Raw genomic sequence first — 26560 nt, forward strand, 5'->3', positions numbered from 1 at the left:
AATTCCTCCATCTAACTAAAGACGTGGAACGTATATCTGCAACTCCAGAGATTCCTACACTCAGAGCAGGAATACAATCAAAAAACAAGCACACAGCTTGTGTGCCAAAGAAAAAGAAACAGACACTTATCTTTGCTGAATTGGCAGCTAAGCAGGAGAAGCCAGACAGAGATCCAAGACTTCCCAAGAAACATTGACAACTGGAAAGGACTAATGAGTCCTGCAAACCTAAATACCCCAGTCAGAATTGCAATTAGCATATACACCTGTCCAGGACTGCAGCCCAGAGACAACTGCATTACCACCTACAACCACCGGAGGGAGCCCAAAAGCGGAATTCACAACAGTACCCCCCCCCCCCTTGAGGAGGGGTCACCGAACCCTCACCAGGGCCCCCAGGCCGATCGGAATGAGCCAGATGAAAGGCACGAACCAAATCAGCGGCATGGACATCAGAGGCAAAAAAACAAGAATTATCCTCCTGGCCATAACCCTTCCATTTGACAAGGTACTGAAGCTTCATCCTCAAAAAACGGGAATCCAAAATCTTCTCAACAACATATTCCAACTCCCCATCAACCAGCACAGGGGCCGGAGGATCAACAGAGGGAACAACGGGCTCCACATATTTCCGCAATAAAGATCTATGGAAGACATTATGGATCGCAAAAGAGGCCGGAAGCGCCAGTCGAAAAGACACCGGATTAATAATCTCAGAAATCCTATAAGGACCAATAAACCGAGGCTTAAACTTAGGAGAAGAAACATGACGGGAAGACAACCAGACCAGATCCCCAACCCGAATCCGGGAACCAACACACCGACGACGGTTAGCAGAACGTTGAGCCTCCTCCTGAGACAACACCAAATTGTCCACCACATGAGCCCAAATATGCTGCAGCCTGTCAACCACAGAATCCACACCAGGACAATCAGAAGGCTCAACCTGCCCTGAAGAAAAACGAGGATGAAAACCAAAATTACAAAAAAAAGGCGAAACCAAGGTAGCAGAACTAGCCCGATTATCAAGGGCAAACTCGGCCAATGGCAAGAAAGCCACCTAATCATCCTGATCAGCAGACACAAAGCATCTCAAATAAGTTTCCAAAGTCTGATTAGTTCGCTCGGTTTGGCCATTTGGCTGAGGATGAAATGCGGAAGAAAAAGCCAAATCAATGCCCAGCCTAGCACAAAAGGCTCGCCAAAACCTAGAAACAAACTGGGAACCTCTATCGGACACAATATTCTCCGGAATGCCATGCAAGCGAACCACATGCTGAAAAAACAACGGAACCAAATCAGAAGAGGAAGGCAATTTAGGCAAAGGTACCAAATGAACCATCTTAGAAAACCGGTCACAAACCACCCAGATAACAGACATCCTCTGGGAAACCGGAAGCTCTGAAATAAAATCCATAGAAATATGCGTCCAAGGTCTCTCAGGGACCGGCAAAGGCAGAAGCAACCCACTAGCGCGGGAACAGCAAGGCTAAGCCCGCGCACAAATCCCACAGGACTGCACAAAAGAACGCACATCCCGCGACAAAGAAGGCCACCAAAAGGACCTACCAACCAAATCTCTGGTACCAAAAATCCCAGTATGGCCAGCCAACACAGAACAATGAACCTCAGAAATCACTTTACTAGTCCATCTATCAGGAACAAACAGTTTCCCCACTGGACAGCGGTCAGGTTTATTAGCCTGAAATTCCTGAAGAACCCGTCGTAAATCAGGGGAGATGGCAGAAAGAATCACCCCTTCCTTCAAAATGCCGACCGGCTCAAGAACCCCAGGGGAATCAGGAAAAAAACTCCTAGAGAGGGCATCCGCCTTAACATTCTTAGTACCAGGAATGTACGAGACCACAAAATCAAAACGGGAGAAAAACAGAGACCATCGAGCCTGTCTAGGATTCAGCCGTTTGGCAGACTCGAGGTAAATCAGATTCTTATGATCGGTCAGGACCACAATACGGTGCTTGGCCCCCTCAAGCCAATGTCGCCACTCCTCAAATGCCCACTTCATAGCCAACAACTCCCGATTGCCGACATCATAATTGCGTTCCGCAGGCGAAAACTTCCGAGAAAAGAAGGCACACGGTTTCATCAAGGAACCATCAGAATCCCTCTGAGACAAAACGGCCCCTGCCCCAATCTCAGACGCGTCAACCTCAACCTGAAATGGAAGAGAAACATCCGGCTGACGCAACACAGGGGCAGAAGTAAATCGGCGTTTAAACTCCTGAAAGGCAGAAACAGCCGCTGAGGACCAATTCGTCACATCAGCGCCTTTCTTCGTCAAATCGGTCAGAGGTTTAACCACACTGGAGAAGTTGGCAATGAAACAACGATAAAAATTAGCAAAGCCCAAGAATTTCTGAAGGTTCTTCACAGATGTGGGCTGAATCCAATCATGAATGGCCTGAACCTTAACCGGATCCATTTCTATAGATGAGGGAGAAAAAATGAAGCCCAAAAAAGAAACCTTCTGCACTCCAAAGAGGCACTTCGACCCCTTCACAAATAAAGCATTATTACGGAGGATCTGAAATACCATCCTGACCTGTTTCACATGAGACTCCCAATCATCGGAAAAAATCAAAATATCATCCAAATATACAACCATGAATTTATCAAGATAACTCCGAAAGATATCATGCATGAGGGATTGGAACACAGATGGGGCATTAGAGAGTCCGAATGGCATCACAAGGTATTCAAAATGGCCTTCGGGCGTATTAAATGCAGTTTTCCATTCGTCACCCTGCTTAATACGAATAAGATTATATGCCCCTCGAAGGTCAATCTTAGTAAACCAGCTAGCCCCCTTAATCCTAGCAAACAAATCAGTAAGCAAAGGCAAAGGGTATTGAAATTTGACCGTGATCTTATTCAAGAGGCGATAATCAATACAGGGTCTCAAGGAGCCATCCTTCTTGGCAACAAAAAAAAAACCTGCTCCCAATGGTGAAGAAGATGGCCGAATATGCCCCTTCTCCAAAGACTCCTTAATATAGCTCCGCATGGCGGCATGTTCTGGCACAGACAGGTTGAAAAGTCGGCCCTTAGGGAACTTACAACCTGGAATCAAGTCAATAGCACAATCATAGTCCCTATGCGGTGGAAGGGAACTGGATTTGGGCTCATCGAATACATCCTGGAAATCTGACAAAAACTCAGGAATTTCACAAGAGGGGGAAGAGGAAATTGACATCAAAGGAACGTGACCATGAACCCCCTGACAACCCCAACTAGTCACAGACATAGATCTCCAATCTAACACCGGATTATGTACCTGTAACCATGGAAAACCCAGCGCAATATCATCATGCAAATTATGCAACACCAGAAAACGACAATCTTCCTGATGGGCTGGCGCCATGCGCATGGTCAGCTGTGTCCAAAACTGAGGTTTATTTATAGCCAACGGTGTAGCATCAATGCCCCTTAAAGGAATAGGGTTCTTCAAAGGCTGCAAGGGGAAACCACAACCTCTGGCAAATTCTAAGTCCATTAAGTTCAGAGCGGCGCCTGAATCCACAAATGCCATGACAGAAAATGATGATAATGAGCATATCAAGGTCACAGATAACAGAAATTTAGGTTGTACAGTACTGATGGTAACAGAACTAGCAATTCTCTTTGTACGCTTAGGGCAATCTGAAATAACATGAGCAGAATCGCCGCAGTAAAAACACAACCTATTCTGACGCCTGAATCTTTGACGTTCAGCTCTAGACAAAATCCTATCACACTGCATAGGCTCAGGGCTCCGCTCAGAGGACAACGCCACAGTGTGCGCAACTCTGCGCTCACGCAAGCGCCGATCAATCTGAATGGCCAGAGACATAGAATCCCTCAGACCAGCAGGCGTGGGGAACCCCACCATAACATCTTTAACGGATTCAGAAAGACCCTTTCTGAAAATTGCCGCCAAGGCATCCTCATTCCATTTAGTCAGTACAGACCATTTTCTAAATTTCTGGCAATACGATTCTGCCGCTTCTTGACCCTGACACAGGGCCAACAAGATCTTCTCAGCTTGATCCACAGAATTAGGCTCATCATTCAATAACCCCAATGCTTGAAAGAAATAATCGACATTAAGCAAAGCAGGATTGCCAGTTTCCAGGGAAAATGCCCAATCCTGTGGGTCACCACGCAGCAGGGATATGATGATTTTAACCTGCAAAATAGGATCACCAGAGGACCGGGGTCTCAATGCAAAAAACAGTTTACAGTTATTTTTGTAACTCAAAAATTTGGATCAGTCACCAAAGAATAAATCAGGAGTGGGAATCTTAGGCTCTAAGGCAGGAGTCTGAACAATATAATCTGAAAAACCCTGTACCCTATCAGCAAGCTGATCCACACGAGAAACTAACTCCTGAACATTCATGTTATTACTAGGTTCCGTAGCCACCCAGAGATTAAGAGGGAGGAAAAGACAAAACAGGCTAAGGAAAAAATAATGGCTCAAAACCTTTCCTCCCTTCTTCTGAGATGCAATTAACTCAATAATAACTAAAGCAATTGTTACCATCCACCTCTCGTGTCTCCCCTTTTCCCCATAGTTTGTAAGCTTGCGAGCAGGGCCCTCACTCCTCCTGGTATCTGTTTTGAACTGTATTTCTGTTATGCTGTAATGTCTATTGTCTGTACAAGTCCCCTCTATAATTTGTAAAGCGCTGCGGAATATGTTGGCGCTATATAAATAAAAATTATTATTATTATTATATATTATATTGTTGGCCAGTTGTACTGTTATGATCTGGTGGCCTAGGAGCAGCATGAGACGTACTCTGGAGAAGGTGGTACCTGTACTGACCGCAAACCCTGATCTTAGCAGCGCAACTAGAAGTAGCCGTGGGGGGTACCTAACACTCCCTAGACCCCTCGACACAGACTAAGAACTAACTTCCCCTAAAGACAGAAACGGGAAAACTATCCCAAAGGATAGACAGCCCCCCACAAATATTGACTGTGAGAGGAGAGGGAAATAACATACGCAGACATGAAATCAGGATTTAGCATAGGAGGCCATACTAGCTAAAAAGAAAGAATAGGACAGAGTACTATGCGGTCAGTATTAAAACACTAGAAAATATCCACCACAGAAAATACAAATCACTACATCTGACTAAAGACATGGAGGGTATATCTGCATCTCCAGAGACACAGCTTGGCTGCAAAAAATCCTTCACAGACAAAGCTGGACAAGACAAAACATGAAAATGCACTGAACTATAAGGCCCACAGCATGTGGACAGCAAAAACAAAGCCAGGACTTATCTTTGTTGAAAAGCACAGCAAACAGGAGAGACCAGTAAGAGATGTGAATTCTTCCAAAAACAATGGACAACTGTCACTGACTAAAGGATCAAGCAGGACTAAATAGCTGAGTCCAAATTGCAAAAAGTGAACACACCTGATAAATGCTGCGATCCCAAGACAGCAGCACTACCACTCATAACCACCGGAGGGACCCCAAGAGCAGAATTCACAACACCTCAACCTGAAACGGAAGAGAAACATCCGGTTGGCGCAACACCGGAGCAGAAGTAAATCGACGTTTAAGCTCCTGAAAGGCAGAGACAGCGCAGAGGACCAATTCGCCACATCAGCGCCTTTCTTCGTCAAATCGGTCAAGGGTTTAACCACGCTGGAAAAATTAGCAATGAAACGGCGATAAAAATTTTCAAAACCCAAAAATTTCTGAAGGCTCTTCACGGATGTGGGCTGAATCCAATCATGAATGGCCTGAACCTTAACCGGATCCATCTCTATAGACGAGGGAGAAAAAATAAAGGCCAGAAAAGAAACCTTCTGCACCCCAAAGAGACACTTAGACCCTTTCACAAACAGGGCATTGTCACGAAGGATCTGAAATACCATCCTGACCTGTTCCACATGAGACTCCCAATCATCGGAAAAAATCAAAATATTGTCCAAGTATACAATCAAGAACTTATCAATATAAGTCTGGAAAATATCATGCATGAAGGACTGAAAAACAGATGGAGCATTAGTGAGCCCGAATGACATCACAAGGTATTCAAAATGGCCTTCAGGCGTGTTAAACGCAGTTTTCCATTCATCACCCTGCTTAATACGAACAAGATTATATGCCCCCCGAAGGTCAATCTTGGTATACCAACTAGCTCCCTTAATCCTAGCAAACAAATCGGTAAGCAAAGGTAAAGGGTATTGAAACTTGACCGTGATTTTATTCAAGAGGCGATAATCAATACAGGATCTCAAAGCAAAAAACAGTTTACAGTTGTTTTTAAAACTCAAAAATTTGGACCTGTCACCAAAAAACAAATCAGGAGTAGGAATCTTCTGTTCTAAAACAGGAGTCTGAACAATATAGTCAGAAGTACCCTGTACCCTAGCAGCAAGCTGGTCTACACGAGAAGCTAATTCCTGAACATTCATGCTAGCACTAGGCTCCTCAGCCACCCAGAGATAAAGAGGGAAGAGAAGATAAAGCAGACTGAAGAAAAAAAAATGGCTCAACACCTTTCTTCCCTTCTTCTGAGATGCATTTAACTCATTATTGGCCAGTTGTACTGTTATGATCCGGTGACCTTGGAGCAGCATGAAAACTTTCACTGGAGTAGGTGGTAACTATACTGACCGCAAATCCTGATCTTAACACCGCAACTAGAAGTAGCCGTGGGGTGTACCTAACAAACCCTAGACACCTCGTCACAGCCGGAGGACTAGATACCCCTATAGATAGAAATAGGAATACTACCTTGCCTCAGAGCAGAACCCCAAAGGATAGGCAGCCCCCCCAAATATTGTCTGTGAGTAGGAGAGGAAAGACAAACACAGGCAGAAAACAGGATTTAGCACAAGAGGCCACTCTAGCTAAAATAGGAAAGGATAGGACAGCGTGCTGTGCGGTCAGTATTAAAACCCTTCCAAAAATATCCACAGCAGATTATACAAAAAATTCCTCCATCTAACTAAAGACGTGGAACGTATATCTGCAACTCCAGAGACTCCTACACTCAGAGCAGGAATACAATCAAAAAACAAGCACACAGCTTGTGTGCCAAAGAAAAAGAAACAGAAACTTATCTTTGCTGAATTGGCAGCTAAGCAGGAGAAGCCAGACAGAGATCCAACACTTCCCAAGAAACATTGACAACTGGAAAGGACTAATGAGTCCTGCAAACCTAAATACCCCAGTCAGATTTGCAATCAGCAGATACACCTGTCCAGGACTGCAGCCAAGAGACAACTGCATTACCACCTACAACCACCGGAGGGAGCCCAAAAGCAGAATTCACAACAGATCGCGCATTTGCAGGTTTATGCATGTATTAGTAAAATTATTGCAATTTTTGTCTCTATTGAGTCGTTTTTTTTTCAAACTTGGCAGATAACGTGAGTTGGGTCATCCTTTGCGATCACAAAAAATGATAGAGGCTAGGCAAGCCTTGCCAACCCTGCGAACTGCAGACTCGCGACCTCTGCTGGCCACAGCCAGAGTTGTGGCTGTGGATGCGGTGCTTGTCATGGTTGCATCACTCCGTGTCTGTGTGGCAGGCCACAACTTCCTCCTTGTCTTCCTCCTCCTCCACCTTCTCTGCTGAGCTACTCCAAAGGTGGAATCTACATCCTCATTGTCATCCTCTCTGTTCTCCCTCTCCTTGGCCTGAGAGTCACCCTCCTCCTCCTCCTGCCTTTACAGCACAGGATGCTGTCTGCATGCGCCTCATGTATCTGAGTCTCATCAGGATCACCTCCACCCCCGAGGGTTAACATCTGGTGATGAGGGTCCGGATTCTACTCAGACCCTACTTCATCCGGCCCTGGATCCAACAGGAAAACATTTTGGGCATCAGTGCAGATGCTTTCCTCCTGAATTCTGTGAAATCTTTGGAGAAGACCTCTGATGCCCATGAACTAGAATGTGTTAAGAGCTCTGCAGACTCGCCCATCGGTGGTTTCCCACAGTCAGTTGGCCGGTTGGTGAGCTGGGATGCGGGGGGAAACAAAAGGGTAATTGGGGTGCCACATCTGAAGTTTATACTGTGTGTGATGTTAAGGTGGAGGAAGAAGAGGAGAGACCACTTGATGCAGTGCTTGCCATCCACTGGAGCATATGTTCTTTCTGTCTCTCATCTACAAGGCATATCGCTGTGCAGTTGACAAAGAAATGGAGTCGAGTAGCCTGTGAAGTAACAGATTTTATTGTTGTCTTTGAATAGGACAAGACGGTGTTTGTTTAGTAAAACTTTCAGTAACATTACCACCTAACCCACATACATTGTACACAAAGCCTTTTCCCCCTTCCACCGTGACCTTGCTTTTTCACACTCATGTTAGATGTACTCTTCCCCTCTTTTAGCCAGCTGTGTCACAACCCTAGGACTAAACCTGTCATTTACCTGTCAATAAACTAACAATCAGTATTTATTTGCCGAGATAGTGTGCCTGCACAACAATATTAACCCAAACGATTTTGATTAGGAAATGTAGCCTGGAGCCTACACACCAGTATTAGCCCAAATGATTTTGATTAGGAAATGTAGCCTGGTGCCTGCACACCAACATTCGCCCAAACAATTTTGATTAGGAAATGTGGCCTCGTACCTGTACCCCAATATTAGCCCAAACTTTTTTGATTAGGAAATGTGGCCTGGTGCCTGCACCACAGTATTGGCCCAAACTATAGTGATTGGTTAATATGGCCTGGTGCCTGCACATTAATATTAGCCAAATCGATTTTGATTAGGAAATTATGCCTAGTGCCTGCACCCCAATATTAGCCCAATTGATTTTGATTAGGAAATGTGGCCTGGTACCTGCAGAACAGTATTAGGCCAAAGAATTTTGATTAGGAAATGTGGCCTCGTACCTGTACTCCAATATTAGTCCAAACTATTTTAATTAGGAAATGTGGCTTGGTCCCTGCACAGTAAAATATCCAAAACGATTTTGATTGGAAAATGTGGACTCCTGCCTGCACTCCAATATTAGCCCAAATGATTTTGATTAGGAAATATGGCCTAGCGCTTGCACAATATTAGCCCAAATGATTTTTTTTTAATCAGATCATTTTTATTAACATTATTCACATTGACAACTACACACAATTGTGTCAGCAAAGGAGAATAAACATGTTTACAAATATTTTGAAACAATCCCCCAGTTCCCCTCCCTCCTTCCTTAAAGCCTTTTTTAAACAAGAATAGGACAATAGCATACATTGCTTACATAATAAAACAACATCCCACTGGAATCAGTTGCTCTCCATCCAAGGTTTCTAAAGTGCTTCAAAAGTTTTCATACTTTTCCTTTTTTCATAAATACCATTTTCCATATTTATAACCATATCAGACTGTCTATAAAATTCCTGCAGAGTCGGCAGTACTTCACTCAATCAGTGCCTGGCAATTAGCTTTCGCGCAACATACAATAATCTAGCTATGGCCACTTATGATGATTTGGAACTCGGATCTCTTCCACATATCCCAAAATATATATCACAGGATCTCTTTCAATTGCACAGCCATACGATTTCCCAATTGCTTCTCCCACCTCCAACCAATATGAATTCAATCTCGTATATTGCCATAACATGTTTAAAATTCCTGCCCACTCGAACTGGCACCTAGGACACTCGGAAGTCTGTCTCAGCCCTGCCTTATATAGCCTCTCTGGAGTTCTATATACTCTGTGAAGCACATATATTTGCAAAAGTCTACCCGGCTCACTTAATGATAATTGGGGAATATATTCCATGATATCCTCCCATTTATCCTCCTCTATCCTTCACAACTCTTCCTCCCATTTCTCTTTTGCCTTAATAGGGAATCTATTAAGAAAGGTATATAACAAATCCCTATAAATATCCGAGACTATCCCTTTCATTCCTCCCGTCGCACAGACATAGTCAACCAGAATGTCTCTATAAATTCCCATATCCATCGTTTTACTCTGCGCAAGATAGGCATGTTTCAACTGTCCATATTGAAACCTACGGGTCTCCTGCAACCCGTAACTCTCCTGCAGTGCCTCAAAGGATAACAGTCCTTGTGCGTCCTGAATCTGAGCTACATATTGAATACCCAATGATGTCCAATTTTTGAATTCCCCCATTTTAATAAATTCAGGTAGTATTTCATTATGCCATATTGGGGAGAGATTTGTTAAAAGTCCCACTTTTCTTGTCTTTTTAATTGCCTCCCATACTTTTTGACCCAGTATCAAAGTAGGATAAGCCGTTCCAAACTTCCCAAATCCCCCTGCCTCCAATCCCTGAACTATGGGGTCCCTTCCCACCAACCAAACCAAAATCCGCTGAACCGAACCCAGTCCATTCACCTCTCTCCAACCTCTCATCTGCTGACCCTGCGCTGGCAAAAAGTAGATCCCAGGATTCGGAAGGGCCAATCCCCCCCATCTTTAGGCCTCTGAAGCAATTCCAGCCTAATTCTTGGCTGTTTCTTCCCCCAAACAAGGTCTCGAAATATAGAGTTAATGGTATGAAACCACTTTCTGGGCAACCAAACGGGGGAATTATGCAATATATACAATAATTGGGGCATAAGAATCATTTTAATTAAGTTTATCCTTCCCAGCACTGAGAGATATAACTTGCACCACTCCCCTAATTTCTTCCTAAACCTGTCCAACAATGAGGACAGATTCAGATCAACTTAGCTCGAGAGAGGAAAAGACACTTGAACACCTAAATATTTAAACTGAGAAACCACTGTCAGCTTACTACCTTCCCCTGATATTGGGATTTCAACGCCCCCTTTATCCACTATCAAGATATTTGACTTCGCCCAATTGATTTCAAGACCCGATATATCACCAAATGTCCTAAGAATATAGTAACATAGTAACATAGTTAGTAAGGCCGAAAAAAGACATTTGTCCATCCAGTTCAGCCTATATTCCATCATAATAAATCCCCAGATTTACGTCCTTCTACAGAACCTAATAATTGTATGATACAATATTGTTCTGCTCCAGGAAGACATCCAGGCCTCTCTTGAACCCCTCGACTGAGTTCGCCATCACCACCTCCTCAGGCAAGCAATTCCAGATTCTCACTGCCCTAACAGTAAAGAATCCTCTTCTATGTTGGTGGAAAAACCTTTTCTCCTCCAGACGCAAAGAATGCCCCCTTGTGCCCGTCACCTTCCTTGGTATAAACAGATCCTCAGCGAGATATTTGTATTGTCCCCTTATATACTTATACATGGTTATTAGATCGCCCCTCAGTCGTCTTTTTTCTAGACTAAATAATCCTAATTTCGCTAATCTATCTGGGTATTGTAGTTCTCCCATCCCCTTTATTAATTTTGTTGCCCTCCTTTGTACACTCTCTAGTTCCATGATATCCTTCCTGAGCACCGGTGCCCAAAACTGGACACAGTACTCCATGTGCGGTCTAACTAGCGATTTGTACAGAGGCAGTATAATGCTCTCATCATGTGTATCCAGACCTCTTTTAATGCACCCCATGATCCTGTTTGCCTTGGCAGCTGCTGCCTGGCACTGGCTGCTCCAGGTAAGTTTATCATTAACTAGGATCCCCAAGTCCTTCTCCCTGTCAGATTTACCCAGTGGTTTCCCGTTCAGTGTGTAATGGTGATATTGATTCCTTCTTCCCATGTGTATAACCTTACATTTATCATTGTTAAACCTCATCTGCCACCTTTTCAGCCCAAGTTTCCAATATGCATCACTCCATCCAAGGCCTCTCCAGAATTTTCTAAAAAGAGTAACATGTCATCTGCATATAGGTCTATTTTCTCCTCTATCATGCCATACCGAAACCCCCTAACCGAAGTCGAGTTCCTAATTGACTGTGCCAGGGGCTCTACTGCCAACGCAAATAGCAGCGGAGACAGCAGACATCCCTGCCTAGTCCCCCTATATAAACCAAAACTTCCAGACAACTCTCCATTAACTCTCACCCTAGCAGTCAGAGAAGAATACAATAACCTCACCCATGAGATAAAAGTCGGCCCGAAACCAAAAGATCTCAAAACCTCCCAAAGATAGCACCATTCAACACTATCAAACGCTTTACGCGCATCCAATGAGACTACAACTCTATTACCCTCATTGTGCGACGGCAGCTGCAAGTTCAGGAATAATCTACGTAAGTTTATCGCTGTAGACTTATTTGGCATAAAACCAGATTGATCAGGATGGACCAGTTTCTGGATCACACTTGCCAAACGGATAGCCACTACTTTAGCCAAAATCTTAACATCCGCTGTCAGCAACGAAATTGGCCTATAGGATTCCACCAATTCTGGGTCCTTACCTTCATTTAAAATAACTATAACTGTCGCCTCTCTCATGGATGCCGGCAGCTCTCCCTCCCGTAGCACCTCATCAAAAACTATCTTTAATTTAGCCACTGAAATATCCAATAAATTCTTAGATATCTCAACCAGGAGTCCATCAGCTCCAGGGGCTTTGTTGTTAGTCATTGACATGACAGCAAGTCTAATCTCCTCTACTGTTATAGGTTCATCCAACCTCCTCCTATCGCAATCCCCAATCTTAGGAAGTTTCGCCTCACCCAGGAAGTTTACAATGTCAACCAATGTAGCCCTCAACCCAGATGAATACAACTGTTCATAAAAACTTCTAAACTCACCCAAAATATCCACTACATCTGTCAACACAGTCCCTTCATCTGTCGTTAGTTTGTACACATACGATGATCCTTTCTGTGCGACTGTTACAACCGAGAGTAAGTGCCCCACTCTTTCTCGTTCCTCAAAAAGCTGTAATTTCTGAAAAGCTCTTCTCTCCGCTTTTTTTCATATACAACTTATTAACCTCTTCCTGGGCTTCCTTAGTCTACATTGAGATATCTCTGATGGGTCCGACACCATATCCCTTTCTGCTCTTTCTAATTTCTCTATGATCTCTTTATCTTCCATCCTAATCTTGGATTTACATCTAGTAATCTCCCTAAAAAGAAGGCCCCTCAGAAAAGCTTTCATTGCGTCCCAAACTACCCGCTTATCAGCGCTATCTTCATTAAACTGCCAGTACTCTGTGATCTCCTTCTTAATGTTATCCATATTAATATGTTCAAGCCACAGGGGGTCTGTCCGTCTAATGAAGAGCTCTATAGGCTTGTGGTCCTAAATCACTCTCGGGAGATATTCTATCCCACAGATCATGCGCGTCATTAAATCATTTCCTAGTGCTAGGTCAATCCTGAAAAGGGAACCGTGGGTTGCAGAATAACAGGAGTAACAGACTACATTCTTATTCCTCACTCTCCAGAGGTCCACCATCCCCAATTCTGTCATATAATTCCCAAACGTCGACAGTTTTTTAGTGCCTTTGCTTAAACCTTTCTTATACCTGTCCCACCCTTCATCCTTCACATTATTGACATCCCCAATAATTAACATTGGTAATCCCATACCCCGTTTATACAATTCAAATATTTCTTGTACCTTTTTCCCAGAATATGGGGGTGGGAAGTAAACAGCCGCCAGACATAATGGTTGCCCATAAATTTTGCAGAACAACAGAACATATTGCCCATGTCTATCTACATGACTCAATTTCTTCAAAAGGCGTGGACGCCCCAATCAGTACCGAGACCCCCCTAGCATATGAAGAATACGTAGAGTGATAAGACCTCCCTATCCACTTCCTTCTTAACACTTCTCCTTTTCTGCAAGTAAATGTGTCTCCTGGAGACAAATGACATCCGGGCCCCGTTTTCTCACATATTCCATAATTGCTGTTCTCCAAGTTCCCTCCGACAGTCCTGTTATATTCCAACTAACAACTTTAATTGTGTCTCCCACCATGAAACCGCACAAATACAAATTCCTGACCCCTTGAAATAGGATGTTGTTCCCAATTTCCAGCAATAGATCTCACCCCTCCCCTCCCTCCTCCCCCCCCAATATTCATTAACACAATAACCCATAACTAATCCGCTGTTGTCTTTCACCTCTCTTATCAGAGAGTAGGTAGTCCAGCGTCTAGCTACCTTTCCCTCAGTACCTGTAATACGCTGTAACTAGAACACCTCCCCAACCCCTCCGCATATAAACAACATTATGACAATAAGTCCTCTGAGAACCACAATAAACTATTAAACCAAAGTCTGGAGGTAACAATAAACAAAAGCATCATCTTCATCTCCAGAATCTTCCTTTCACTTCCCTCCTTCTTTGTTATCTGTGAGCTTTTGCCTATTTAAGTCCAGCCACTTAGTGGCTTCTTCTGGTGTTGGAAAAAAGTGAACTGCCCCCAGGGCTACAACCCTTAATTTCGCCGGGTAGGGAGTAGAATAAATTAATTTCAAGCCTCTCAATCTCCTTTTAACTGCTCCATAACTCATCCTCTGTTTTTGCACCTCAGCCGAGTAGTCAGGGTAAATAGAGATCTTCTGACCATTAATGTACAGGTCCTCAGCTGCACGAGCACTCCTTAATATGGCATCTCTGTCTCTATAGTTCAGGATCCTAGCAAGGATAGTACGAGGGGGAGACCCCGGCGGGAGAGTTTTCATAGGAACGCGGTGCACCCTTTCCACCGCAAATAACTTAGACAGGTTATCAGTGCCTATCTTGTCCTGGAGCCATTTTTCAATCAATTTTGTAGGGTCATTTCCTTCAGTCTTCTCTGGGATACCCACTAGTCTCACATTATTCCTCCGTGAGCGATTCTCCAGATCATCATTCTTATTAATCAAAGCAGCACATTTTTACAGACACTGAGTGTGGGACCTCTGCATTTTAGAGAGTTGATCCTCCAGCAGACTTGATCCTCTGAATCTTCTCCTTGCACTTTCATTTTTCCTCCAGCCTGTTCCTCCTCCTCTTCAGCCTGCTCTTTCCCTGCTCCGTCCACCCAGGCATACTTTTCAAGCTTAGCAGCCACTTCTAGCCTGTTTGCATATGACGGCGCCATCTTGAGTCCGGGTTACTGCTCCTGCCTTGGCATCCTGCTGCCTTTTCCGGACCATATCTGCAGCTCTGCACAGCTTCACACGTCGGGCTGACCTCCGGTAACCTCCCTCAGCCACACAAAGCGTTATCAGCTCCCAGAGAGATCTTATATTCAGGATAAATGCAGGGTCACAGCGGAGGAGCTCCAGAAGCTGACCGCTCACTTCAGGTGCTAGGCTACGTCCCCAGCCCAAAAGATTTTGATTAGGAAATGTGGACTTCTGCCTGCACACCAATGTTAACACAAACGATTTTGATTAGGAAATGTGGACTCCTGCCTGTATTCCAATATTAGCACAAACAATTTTGATTAGGAAATGATTAGGAAATGTGGTCTGGTACCTGCACAACAATATTAGCCCAAATGATTTTGATTAGGAAATGTGGCCTTGTGCCTGAACTACGACATTGGCACAGACTATTTTAATTAGGAAATGTGGAGTCCTGCCTGCACAACAGTATTATCCCAAATGATTTTGATTAGGAAATGTGGACTCCTGCCTGCACAACACTATTAGTACAAACTAACAAACTAGATAGATGCTGGAAGGTCAATTTCACCCAGGATCCTATCTATCTGACAACTGACTGAAAGGCAGGAGCAGCTTCTCTGCACTATTACACTGACAAAATAGTGCCAGCAACACAACATGTCTGCTTTTTTATATGGAGGGGGACATGTGACTTTGGCAGCCAAAGGTAGAAGCCCTTATGTCTAGACATTATGGATGGTTTCTGCTCCCTGATTGGCAGCTGGAATCTACACACATTAAGTTATTCCTCTGACCTCTCCCCACCACCTCCCCTCATAAAAACGCCCTCACGCTCATCATACAGCACCACTATCCTAGCCAAAGTCCTAACAAAAGCATTAATGGAAACGCGATTATTTACAGAACTGTGCCCGAATTTTGCCGACTTTGAGGGAAAACGCTCGAGAATCCGAACACGAATCTGAATGTGCTACGTTTATGCCAAACATTTTCCAAACATGTTCGCTCATCTCTATTCAGCACCACAAAATTATTTAGGTTCAACCAATTTGGCTGTGGAACAGTGTAATGGGTTCCATAGCTTCTAATATGTAACATGTTCATTGTTTTTTGTTCGTAGCGGTTCAAGACTCAAGCATAGGACCAAGTCCAGGAGGTCAGTCTACAGATGATGGTAAGATTTGGTGCAGTCCCTCTGGATGTGCTGGGTGTAATTATAGTTTGCTACATCAGTAAACGAACAGAGTAATTTCTTTCGACCGGTAGGGCTCTCACCAATATACAGTATATTGAGTTATACTCAGTTTAGTGAATCTGTCATGATAGGCACCTTAGTTTAATAATTTGGTATCTACATATTTAAAATCAAAATCTTGTTTCCACCATAGGTAAATTGATATACTCTGGATTTTTGTGACAGCTTTGAGACAAATAACAAATTCTTACTTCATGGCTACCTGCTTTAAGTGTATTTTAAATGTTTAAAAGGGGTTGTACCACAAACAAAGTACATTTCAATTAATAGATCTTGGATCCAAAAAAAAGTTCCATAATTGGATTTGATAAAAAATAAATGTTCCTGTGCTGAGATAATCTTAAATATGTGCCCCTGCTGTGTACTGTGTAATGGCTGTGTCTGACCGTACAGGAACATGGTCTGATCATACCACAGCACCTGGGCAGGGGAGGATGCAAAAGAGTATAATGACAGGACAGCATGGAGTCACGACTGATTCTTTCTATAGGGTAAAATATGCTTTTAAGCAGCCAGGGAAATGTTTTACCTTACAGAAAGAATCATCTGCGATCCCATGCTGTCCTGTCTGTATACTCTTTTGGTTCTTCTCCTGCCCAGCAGCTGTGGTATGATCAGACCATGTTCCTGCATGGTCAGACACAGACATTACACAAGACCTAAAAACGGATACAGAGTACCCAAAGCACACCACTCAAGGGAGGTATATAAAAAATAGTACTTTTTTTTCAAAATTCAATACATCTAATAACAAAAACATGAATCAAAGGGTAAAGACATGAGACATGTATGGGGAAACAATCAAAGAAGGAAAGGACTCAATTAAAAATGAGTGGTGGAATGGAACAGTAGCAGGCTATAGGGTTGCGAAGTAATAATATAGTAAATAGGTCCACGATGAGACCCAGGATGTCAGACTGGTAATAAATTGCATGTAGTGCAGACCATAATAGCCATTAAGACAGCCATGTGACAACCAAACAATATGTTGAGTTTATAGCTTATCCATAGTGTTGTATAAAACGCCCATCCACGGTACCACTGTCCTATGACATTGAATTATAGCCAGACACTGCTGCAGTTATGGATGAAAAATTATGTATGTCCATAAAATTCAACCAAGGGAGGGGAGATTGTTTTACTTACCGTTGTATACCTGTAGTATGAATGTATAGATTTCTCCCTTTTTTTTATTCCAGATAAATCCAAAAACACTATTGTGTGCTGTACTCCACAAACCAATGGTTTTACAATGACCTCTAAATCACGGGGAAGAGAGTTCTCCTTTGGTAAAATAATTATTACTACATATCATAATTTAACCATGGTCTTCCTGGCTTATATAATAATATTTTATGACACGGTTATGAAGTCTTTGATTTGGTTATATATTAGAAAGTCAAGCTCAGAAAATACCTAATAGCCTTATTAGGCTGATGGCATAGTTCTAAGAGTCCATTTACATTGCACAATTATCATAAACGAGTGAAAATCTTGCAGAGTAAACAGTTTCCTGATCACCCAATAAGCAAGAAAAATGCTCATTTGTTGGGTTGAAATTATTTTTGGATTTGCACTAAAAATTATCGTTCTCGGTAGCGCATCGTTTTGTGTAAACTGGACCTTTGCTGTTGAGAACAGTGGCAGCCTTTGCGCACAGAATGAAGGGTCTATAGTGTGTTAGCGTTTCATTTTCTTCGAAGTTTTCACCGACACAAGGGTGTTTCCTGCCACCAGCTGTGTACGAAGATGTCAAACAGACAACTCACATGCATGGGGCAGTGTTGTAGTTCCCTGCACAGTGAGTGAAGGGTGTGCCGCATTATATCAGCTATGCAATCTCCTTAATTTTAAAAAGGTTGTTCACACTCAATTGCTAAATTCCCCTTTGTAATATAAAAACAGCCTATACTCACCTCCGGGGCTCGCGTAGTTCCTGCAACATCAGCGCCTGGTCTCCAAGGGCTTGCATGACATTATTTTGCCATGTCAGTCCTACAGACAATCAGAGGCTGCTACATTCTCACTAACTTCAGATGAAACTGACACCCGGAAGAAGTGAAAGGTGCTGCTACTCTCTCACTTCCTCAAAATTTCAGTTACATCGGAAGGAAGTGAGAGTGAAATGGCTACAGGGCTCATGTGGCAAAACAGCATCACGCAAACCAGTTTTGTCATTGCTGGAACAGTGCTGACACCGGAAGTAAGTATAGACTTATGTTATTATACAAAGGAGAATATAGCAATTGAGAATATGTTGTCTTAGTAGTGGACAACCTTTAAGGATTGGGATGGTCTTAGTAATTGCCCACTGACCACAAAGTGACATCATATCCTAGTGATAGACCATCACTTTATTAGATGAGAATAACTTTGCAAGCCATTGAATTGATGACACAGCTTTGTAGTCTTTATAAATTGTTTTCTAAAGCTAATTGTCCCATTTCCACCCACAACAGAGGCTTGGAATGCTAAAATTACTGATCTAAAACAGAAAGTTGAAGCCCTGTTAGATGAGAAATGTGGTAAGTAGCTTAATAGTCTTAATAAGTTTTGAGTCACATATAGTCTTCCAACTTGTTAAGTTTTTGACTTTTAACATACCGTATTTTTCGGACTATAAGACGCACTTTTTTCCTCCAAATTTTTTGAGGAAAGTGAGGGGTGCGTTTTATAGTCTGGATGTAACTTATATATATGTTCCCAGTGGCTGTGGATGTGAAGCGGCAGCGGAGGAGCGAGTCACAGGAGGCAGGAGCCAGGTGCTGCGGCTAACACTGTGCCCACTGTTAAAGAAAATTAATATTCACTGTACTCCACTCCCATGGGCGTGGGGAGCAGTGAATATTCATTCTGTCTAATAGTGGGCACATTGTTAGCCGCTAGCTTCCTGCAGCAGCTGTGCGATCTCATGTGTCCACTATTAAAGAGAATGAATATGCACTGCTCTCCATGCCCATAATCCCAGGTGTGGAATGCAGTGAGTATTCTGGCAACTGACCTCAGGGTGTTAGGGCGCATAGTAGTGACTCAGGTAAGTAAGAATTGTTTTTTTATGTGTACAGCGTGATGGTGGCCATGTACACCAGGATGGGGGGACCATGTATACCAGGATAGAGATAAAGGGGCCATGTATACCAGGATGAGGGTCATGTATACCAGGATGGGGATGGTGGCCATATATAGCAGGATGGAGATGGTGGCCATATATAGCAGGATGGAGATGGTGGCCATATATAGCAAGATGGGGGCCATGTATGCCAGGATGGGGTGGCCATATATGCCAGGATTGGGATCGTGGCCATGTATACCAGGATCGGGAATGTGACCATGTATACCAGGATGGGGTTGGTGGTCATGCATACCAGGATGGGGATGGTGGCCATGTATACCAAGATGGGGATGGTGGCCATTTGAAAGCTTTTATGCCCGTTGTTTGATTACCGTAATTGACCCCATGGTATCACTAAATTCATTATTTGTGGGTCGACTTCAGTTGGCAGGAAACATTTATTTTAATTCTTGGCTGCTTGGGACATCAGAATATGAATTTAGTGCAGAGTTTGACTTCTGCCCTGTCTGTATTTCTTTTGCAACTGCGTATTTGAGTGGTCTAAGGGGAGAATTTGTAAAAATAGTAAACATATTTCACATGAACTAATCCTATTTTCAAAGAGTTTACCAAAGAGTTACTAGCTAACTATTTCTTTTAATTTAGGGGAGGCTCTAGGTATGAAAGAACCATTCAAAGTGCCATTTGCATTGTTTGAATCCTACCCAGAAGACTTCTACGTGGAAGGTCTTCCCGAGGGAGTTCCATTCCGCAGACCTTCCACTTTTGGCATTCCTAGATTGGAGAAAATTCTTAGAAACCGAGCGAAGATTAAATTTATTATTAAAAAGTGAGGCAGTCCATATTTCATGCACTATTTAGTAAAATCATTTCTTGACTTTATAATTGAATATTTTACTATATTTTTTGTATTTTCTTTTTTTTTCATCAGACCTGAATTATTTGAGGCTGCTGCTAAAGACACTTCACTACAGTACCCACAAAGTAAGTATTCATGTTTAACCCACGGAGTATAATGCCAGTTCTGTCTCACAAGACATTCTTCTCTGCATTTTTTGCTGATCATATTAATTCCAAGATCCCATAATTGACACCAATTAATTCATATTTAAAAGTTATAGGACGTTCAAATAAACTTTTATGTTTAGCCTTTCAAGATCTAAACTTTTTGCCAATGAAAAGAAACATTCATTATTTTTACGTACACTGCTCGCAACTAAGAGATTGTTATAATGCATCAGGATATGCAATTCTCTTTAAGCTGAACGTTGTTGGATTTCATCAGTTCCAAACAATATTATTTTCTTTTTATAAGTAATTTAACATAAGTTTCCTAAGAAAAAGTCTTGTTTTCACTTTAAGTAGGAATCCAGGCACAAAATAAACCAGTCACTGCATCCGGAGTTAACGATCTTAATATCATCCAAGTAACAGTACCAGGTATGTGGTATGCACACATTCTTAGCAGTTGGTACACAGAATTCTTAAAATGATAAATAGTTTGAGGCTCTGCCAAGGTTGTGTCTGGCAAATGGAGGTAGAAACTCTGAACAGCACTATGGCCTCGATTCATTAAGACTAGTGTTGTGCACACTAGTCTTAGGCTAAGTTCACACTAGGGGTTTTTCCTGTGTGTTTTGAAGCTTGTTTTTTATGCTAATTTTCAGTTGCTTTTTACTGTACCAGCAAATTTTGGAAATCTCATGCACACACATTGTTTTTTGTCATCTGTATTTTGTGCTTTCCATGGTTTTTTGGACCTAGAGCATGTCACTTTGTTCAATTTTTTCACCCATCGACTTGAATGTGTGGTGAAAAAAATGCAGGTATCATTTTTTGCAGCGTTTTTTGTGCCAAAACCTCATTCTTTGGAATAGCATGCACAAGAGACAATTCTAGCCTCAAAAAACGCATAAAAAGGTGAAAAATGCAAGAAAAACATGTTTTTTTCTGCAGCTTCTTTCCTGCCAAGAGATCAGTTTTTGCTGTAGAAAAAAAAGCTGAAAAAAAACGCCTAGTGTGAACTTACCCTTTATGAATCTGATAACTGGCGTGACATGCATCTAATTCATTCAAGAGGCACTTGCCACTTAGTGAAATAGTCACACCTTACAACTCGCGCGCACCATCGCCAGAAATATTACTTGAGTCGGGTCATAGTGTACATTTATGGCAAAATTTAAGCCACTAAAGTGGTGTAAATGTTCATGAGTTAGATGGGCGAGCTTAGCTTTGCCCCGTCATGCCAAGAACTTTGGCAGAGCTAGCCAAGTTGGCGTAAAAACTGCAAGAGTTGCAGTTTTTCAGTTGTGCAAAAATTTTGTGACATTTGAAGTTGCTATACACCAGAAAAGTGTCTAAAACACTTTTATGAATCAGGGTACATGACTCTTATGGAGAAATCCTAATGTGTGTATACATCCTCAATAACGCTTGGTCATTGTCAGCATGAAAATTCTTGTTTTAACTCTCTGTAATGTACTGATGTGAAAAATACATTCACTGTTCGAGAGCTGGATTTTCTTCATATTGATGCATCCTGTCTGTATGGCTGCCTTTTTTTCCATTGATGTTTTTTTTTTTAACATAACCATTTATAAGGCACTGTTATACTTTTTATATTAAAAAATGTATACATTTCTTTCAATTTGATATTTCAGTTGTTTTTTTTTCATATTATTTTGTAGATATGGACGCAGAGAGAACAATTAAAATAGACAAGACTCGTCAATTGAGGGAACAGGTTAATGAACTATTTAGTCGGAAATTTGGTAAGCAGTAAGCAATAATACAGAATTATACTTTATATTGTAACAGACAGTACACACAATAATATACAATAAACCTCTAATATACTAAGTGGAGCCTTGCACATAAGCAGATCTAATAGAGTAAATCAGTTCTATGGACTGTAATCAATGCTATTCAACATTTAAATCAAGTCTGCCCCAGATTTTACAATAGAAGCTGCAAAAATTATTAAATTCATCTCTTAGACCTAATGAAGTTAATATATTTAAATTCATAATCCATGTTAGGATGGCTCTGTTATGTATACACACACACGGTAGGGAAAATAAGTATTTGATACACTGCCAAATTTGCACGTTTCCCCACCTACAAAGAATGGAGAGGTCTGTAATTTTTTTCGTAGGTGCACTTCAACTGTGAGAGACAGAATCTAAAAATAAAAAACAGAAAATCACATTGTATGATTTTTAAATAATTAAATAGCATTTTATTGCATGAAATAAGTTGTTGAGCACTTACCAACCAGCAAGAATTCTGGCTCTCACAGACCTGTTAGTTTTTCTTTAACCCCTTCCCGACCTGTGACACAGCATACGCGTCATGAAAGTCGGTGCCAATCCGACCTGTGACGCATATGCTGTGTCACAGAAAGATCGCGTCCCTGCAGATCGGGTGAAAGGGTTAACTCCCATTTCACCCGATCTGCAGGGACAGGGGGAGTGGTAGTTTAGCCCAGGGGGGGGTGGCTTCACCCCCCCGTGGCTACGATCGCTCTGATTGGCTGTTGAAAGTGAAACTGCCAATCAGAGCGATTTGTAATATTTCACCTAAAAAACTGGTGAAATATTACAATCCAGCCATGGCCGATGCTGCAATATCATCGGCCATGGCTGGAAACACTTATGTGCACCCACCCCACCGATCGCCTCCCCAGCCCCCCGATCTGTGGTCCGCTCCCCTCCGTCCTGTGCTCCGCTCCCCCGTCCTCCTGTCCGCTCCCCCCGTGCTCCAATCACACCCCCCGTGCTCCAATCAAACCCCCCCGCACTCCGATCCACCCCCCCGCACTGCGATCCCCCCCCCCGTGCTCCGATCCCCCCCCGCACAGCGATCCCCCACCCCGTGCTCCAATCCACCCCCCCGTGTTCCGATCCAACCCCCCGTGCTCCGATCCACCCCCCGTGCTCCGACGCCCCCCCCGTACCCTGATCTCCCCCCCCTTATACTTACCTAGCCTCCCGGGGTCCGTCCGTCTTCTTTCCTGGGTGCCGCCATCTTCCAAAATGGCGGGCGCATGTGCAGTGCGCCCGCCGAATCTGCCGGCAGGCAGATTCGTTCCAAAGTGAGTTTTGATCACTGAGATATAACCTATCTCAGTGATCAAAATAAAAAAAATAGTAAATGACCCCCCCCCCCTTTGTCACCCCCATAGGTAGGGACAATAAAAAAAAAATAAAGAATTTTTTTTTTTTGTTCCACTAATGTTGGGGTAAGAACTAGGGTTAGTGGTAGGGGTAGGGTTAGGGGTAGGGTTAGGGGTAGGGTTAGGGATGTGCACACGTATTCTGGTCCTCTGCGGATTTTTCCGCAGAGGATTTGATAAATCCGCAGGGCTAAACCGCTGTGGATTTATCGCGGATTTACCGCGGTTTTTCTGCGCATTTCACTGCGGGTTTACAACTGCGATTTTCTATTGGAGCAGTTGTAAAACCGCTGCGGAATCCGCAGAAAGAAGTGACATGCTGCAGAATGTAAACCGCTGCGTTTCCGTGCAGTTTTTCCGCAGCATGTGTACAGCGATTTTTGTTTCCCATAGGTTTACATTGAACTGTAAACTCATGGGAAACTGCTGCGGATCCGCAGCGTGTGCACATACCTTTAGAATTAGGCTATGTGCACACGGTGCGGATTTGTCTGCGGATCCGCAGCAGTGTTCCATCAGGTTTACAGTACCATGTAAACATATGGAAAACCAAATCCGCTGTGCCCATGGTGCGGAAAATACCACGCGGAAACGCTGCGTTGTATTTTCCGCAGCATGTCAATTCTTTGTGCGGATTCCGCAGCATTTTACACCTGTTCCTCAATAGGAATCCGCAGGTGAAATCCGCACAAAAAACACTGGCAATCCGCGGTAAATCCGCAGGTAAAACGCAGTGCCTTTTACCCGCGGATTTTTCAAAAATGGTGCTGAAAAATCTCATACGACTCCGCAACGTTGGCACATAGCCTTAGGGTTAGGGTTGGAATTAGGGTTGTGGTTAGGGTTAGGGGTGTGTTGGGGTTAGGGTTGTGGTTAGGGGTGTGTTGGGGTTAGGGTTGTGATTAGGGTTACGGCTACAGTTGGGATAAGGGTTAGGGGTGTGTTGGAGTTAGAATTGAGGGGTTTCCACTGTTTAGGCACATCAGGGGGTCTCCAAACATGGCGCCACCATTGATTCCAGCCAATCTTGTATTCAAAAAGTCAAATGGTGCTCAATCACTTCCGAGCCCCGACGTGTGCCCAAACAGTGGTTTACCCCCACATATGGGGTACCAGCATACTCAGGACAAACTGCGCAACAATTATTGGGGTCCAATTTCTCCTGTTACCCTTGAGAAAATAACAAATTGCTTGCTAAAACATCATTTTTGAGGAAAGAAAGATTATTTTTTATTTTCACGGCTCTGCGTTGTAAACGTCTGTGAAGCACTTGGGGGTTCAAAGTGCTTACCACATATCTAGATAAGTTCCTTGGGGGGGTCTAGTTTCCAAAATGGTGTCACTTGTGGGGGGTTTCTACTGTTTAGGCACACCAGGGGCTCTGCAAACGCAACGTGACGTCCGCAGACCATTCCATCAAAGTCTGCATTTCAAAAGTCACTGCTTCCCTTCTGAGCCCCGACGTGTGCCCAAACAGTGGTTTACCCCCACACATGGGGTATCAGCGTACTCAGGAGAAACTGGACAACAACTTTTGGGGTCCAATTTCTCCTGTAACCCTTGGGAAAATAAAAAATTCTGGGCTAAAAAATTATTTTTGAGGAAAGAAAACGTATTTATTATTTTCACGGCTCTGCGTTATAAACTTCTGTAAAGCACTTGGGGGTTGAAAGTGCTCACCACATATCTAGATAAGTTCCTTTGGGGGGTCTAGTTTCCAAAATGGGGTCACTTGTGGGGGGTTTCTACTGTTTAGGCACACCAGGGGCTCTGCAAACGCAACGTGACGCCCGCAGACCATTCCATCAAAGTCTGCATTTCAAAAGTCACTACTTCCCTTCTGAGCCCCGACGTGTGCCCAAACAGTGGTTTACCCCCACACATGGGGTATCAGCTTACTCAGGAGAAACTGGACAACAACTTTTGTGGTCCAATATCTCCTGTAACCCTTGGGAAAATAAAAAATTCTGGGCTACAAATTTATTTTTGAGGAAAGAAAACGTATTTATTATTTTCACGGCTCTGCGTTATAAACTTCTGTGAAGCACTTGGGCGTTCAAAGTGCTCATCTCACATCTAGATAAGTTCCTTGGGGGGTCTAGTTTCCAAAATGGGGTCACTTGTGGGAGGTTTCTACTGTTTAGCCACATCAGGGGCTCTGCAAACGCAACGTGACGCCCGCAGAGCATTCCATCAAAGTCTGCATTTCAAAACGTCACTACTTCACTTCCGAGCCCCAGCATGTGCCTAAACAGTGGTTTACCCCCACATATGGGGTTTCAGCGTACTCAGGAGAAACTGGACAACAACTTTTGGGGTCAAATTTCTCCTGTTACCCTTGGGAAAATAAAAAATTGCGGGCTAAAAAATCATTTTTGAGAAAAGAAATTTTTTTTTTTTTCATGGCTCTGCGTTATAAACTTCTGTGAAGCACTTGAGGGTTCAAAGTGCTCACCACACATCTAGATTAGTTCCTTTGGGGGTCTAGATTCCAAAATGGGGTCATTTGTGGGGGATCTCCAATGTTTAGGCACACAGGGGCTCTCCAAACGCGACATGGTGTCCGCTAATGATTGGAGCTAATTTTCCATTTAAAAAGCCAAATGGTGTGCCTTCCCTTCTGAGCCCTGCCGTGCGCCCAAACAGTGGTTTACCCCCACATATGGGGTATCTGCGTACTCAGGACAAACTGGACAACAACATTTGTGGTCCAATTTCTCCTATTACCATTGGCAAAATAGGAAATTCCAGGCTAAAAAAATCATTTTTGAGAAAAGAAAAATTATTTTTTATTTTCATGGCTCTGCATTATAAACTTCTGTGAAGCACCTGGGGGTTTAAAGTGCTCAGTATGCATCTAGATAAGTTCCTTGGGGGGTCTAGTTTCCAAAATGGGGTCACTTGTGGGGGAGCTCCAATGCATAGGCACACAGGGGCTCTCCAAACGCGACATGGTGTCCACTAACAATGGGAGCTAATTTTCATTCAAAAAGTCAAAAGGCGCGCCTTCCCTTCCGAGCCCTGCCGTGTGCCCAAACAATGGTTTACCCCTACATATGAGGTATCGGCGTACTCAGGAGAAATTGCTCA

General features: G+C 43.2%; 1 protein-coding gene across 3 annotated transcripts in view; it reads left to right on the top strand.

The window, feature by feature from the left end:
* GTF2I (general transcription factor IIi) overlaps positions 1-26560 on the top strand; it is a 118965-nt gene that overhangs the window by 80299 nt on the left and 12106 nt on the right. For 2 of the 3 annotated variants that reach the window (XM_069757452.1, XM_069757454.1), the window contains exons 21-27: positions 16089-16142; positions 17423-17512; positions 18683-18748; positions 19942-20125; positions 20228-20280; positions 20659-20736; positions 21984-22067. In XM_069757452.1, the coding sequence (XP_069613553.1) occupies positions 16089-16142; positions 17423-17512; positions 18683-18748; positions 19942-20125; positions 20228-20280; positions 20659-20736; positions 21984-22067 (609 nt within the window). The remainder of the gene's footprint in view (positions 1-16088; positions 16143-17422; positions 17513-18682; positions 18749-19941; positions 20126-20227; positions 20281-20658; positions 20737-21983; positions 22068-26560) is intronic. The other variant, XM_069757453.1, reaches the window with a different exon arrangement.

Source organism: Ranitomeya imitator, chromosome 3 (assembly GCF_032444005.1).
Source record: "Ranitomeya imitator isolate aRanImi1 chromosome 3, aRanImi1.pri, whole genome shotgun sequence".
NCBI lineage: Eukaryota > Metazoa > Chordata > Amphibia > Anura > Dendrobatidae > Ranitomeya > Ranitomeya imitator.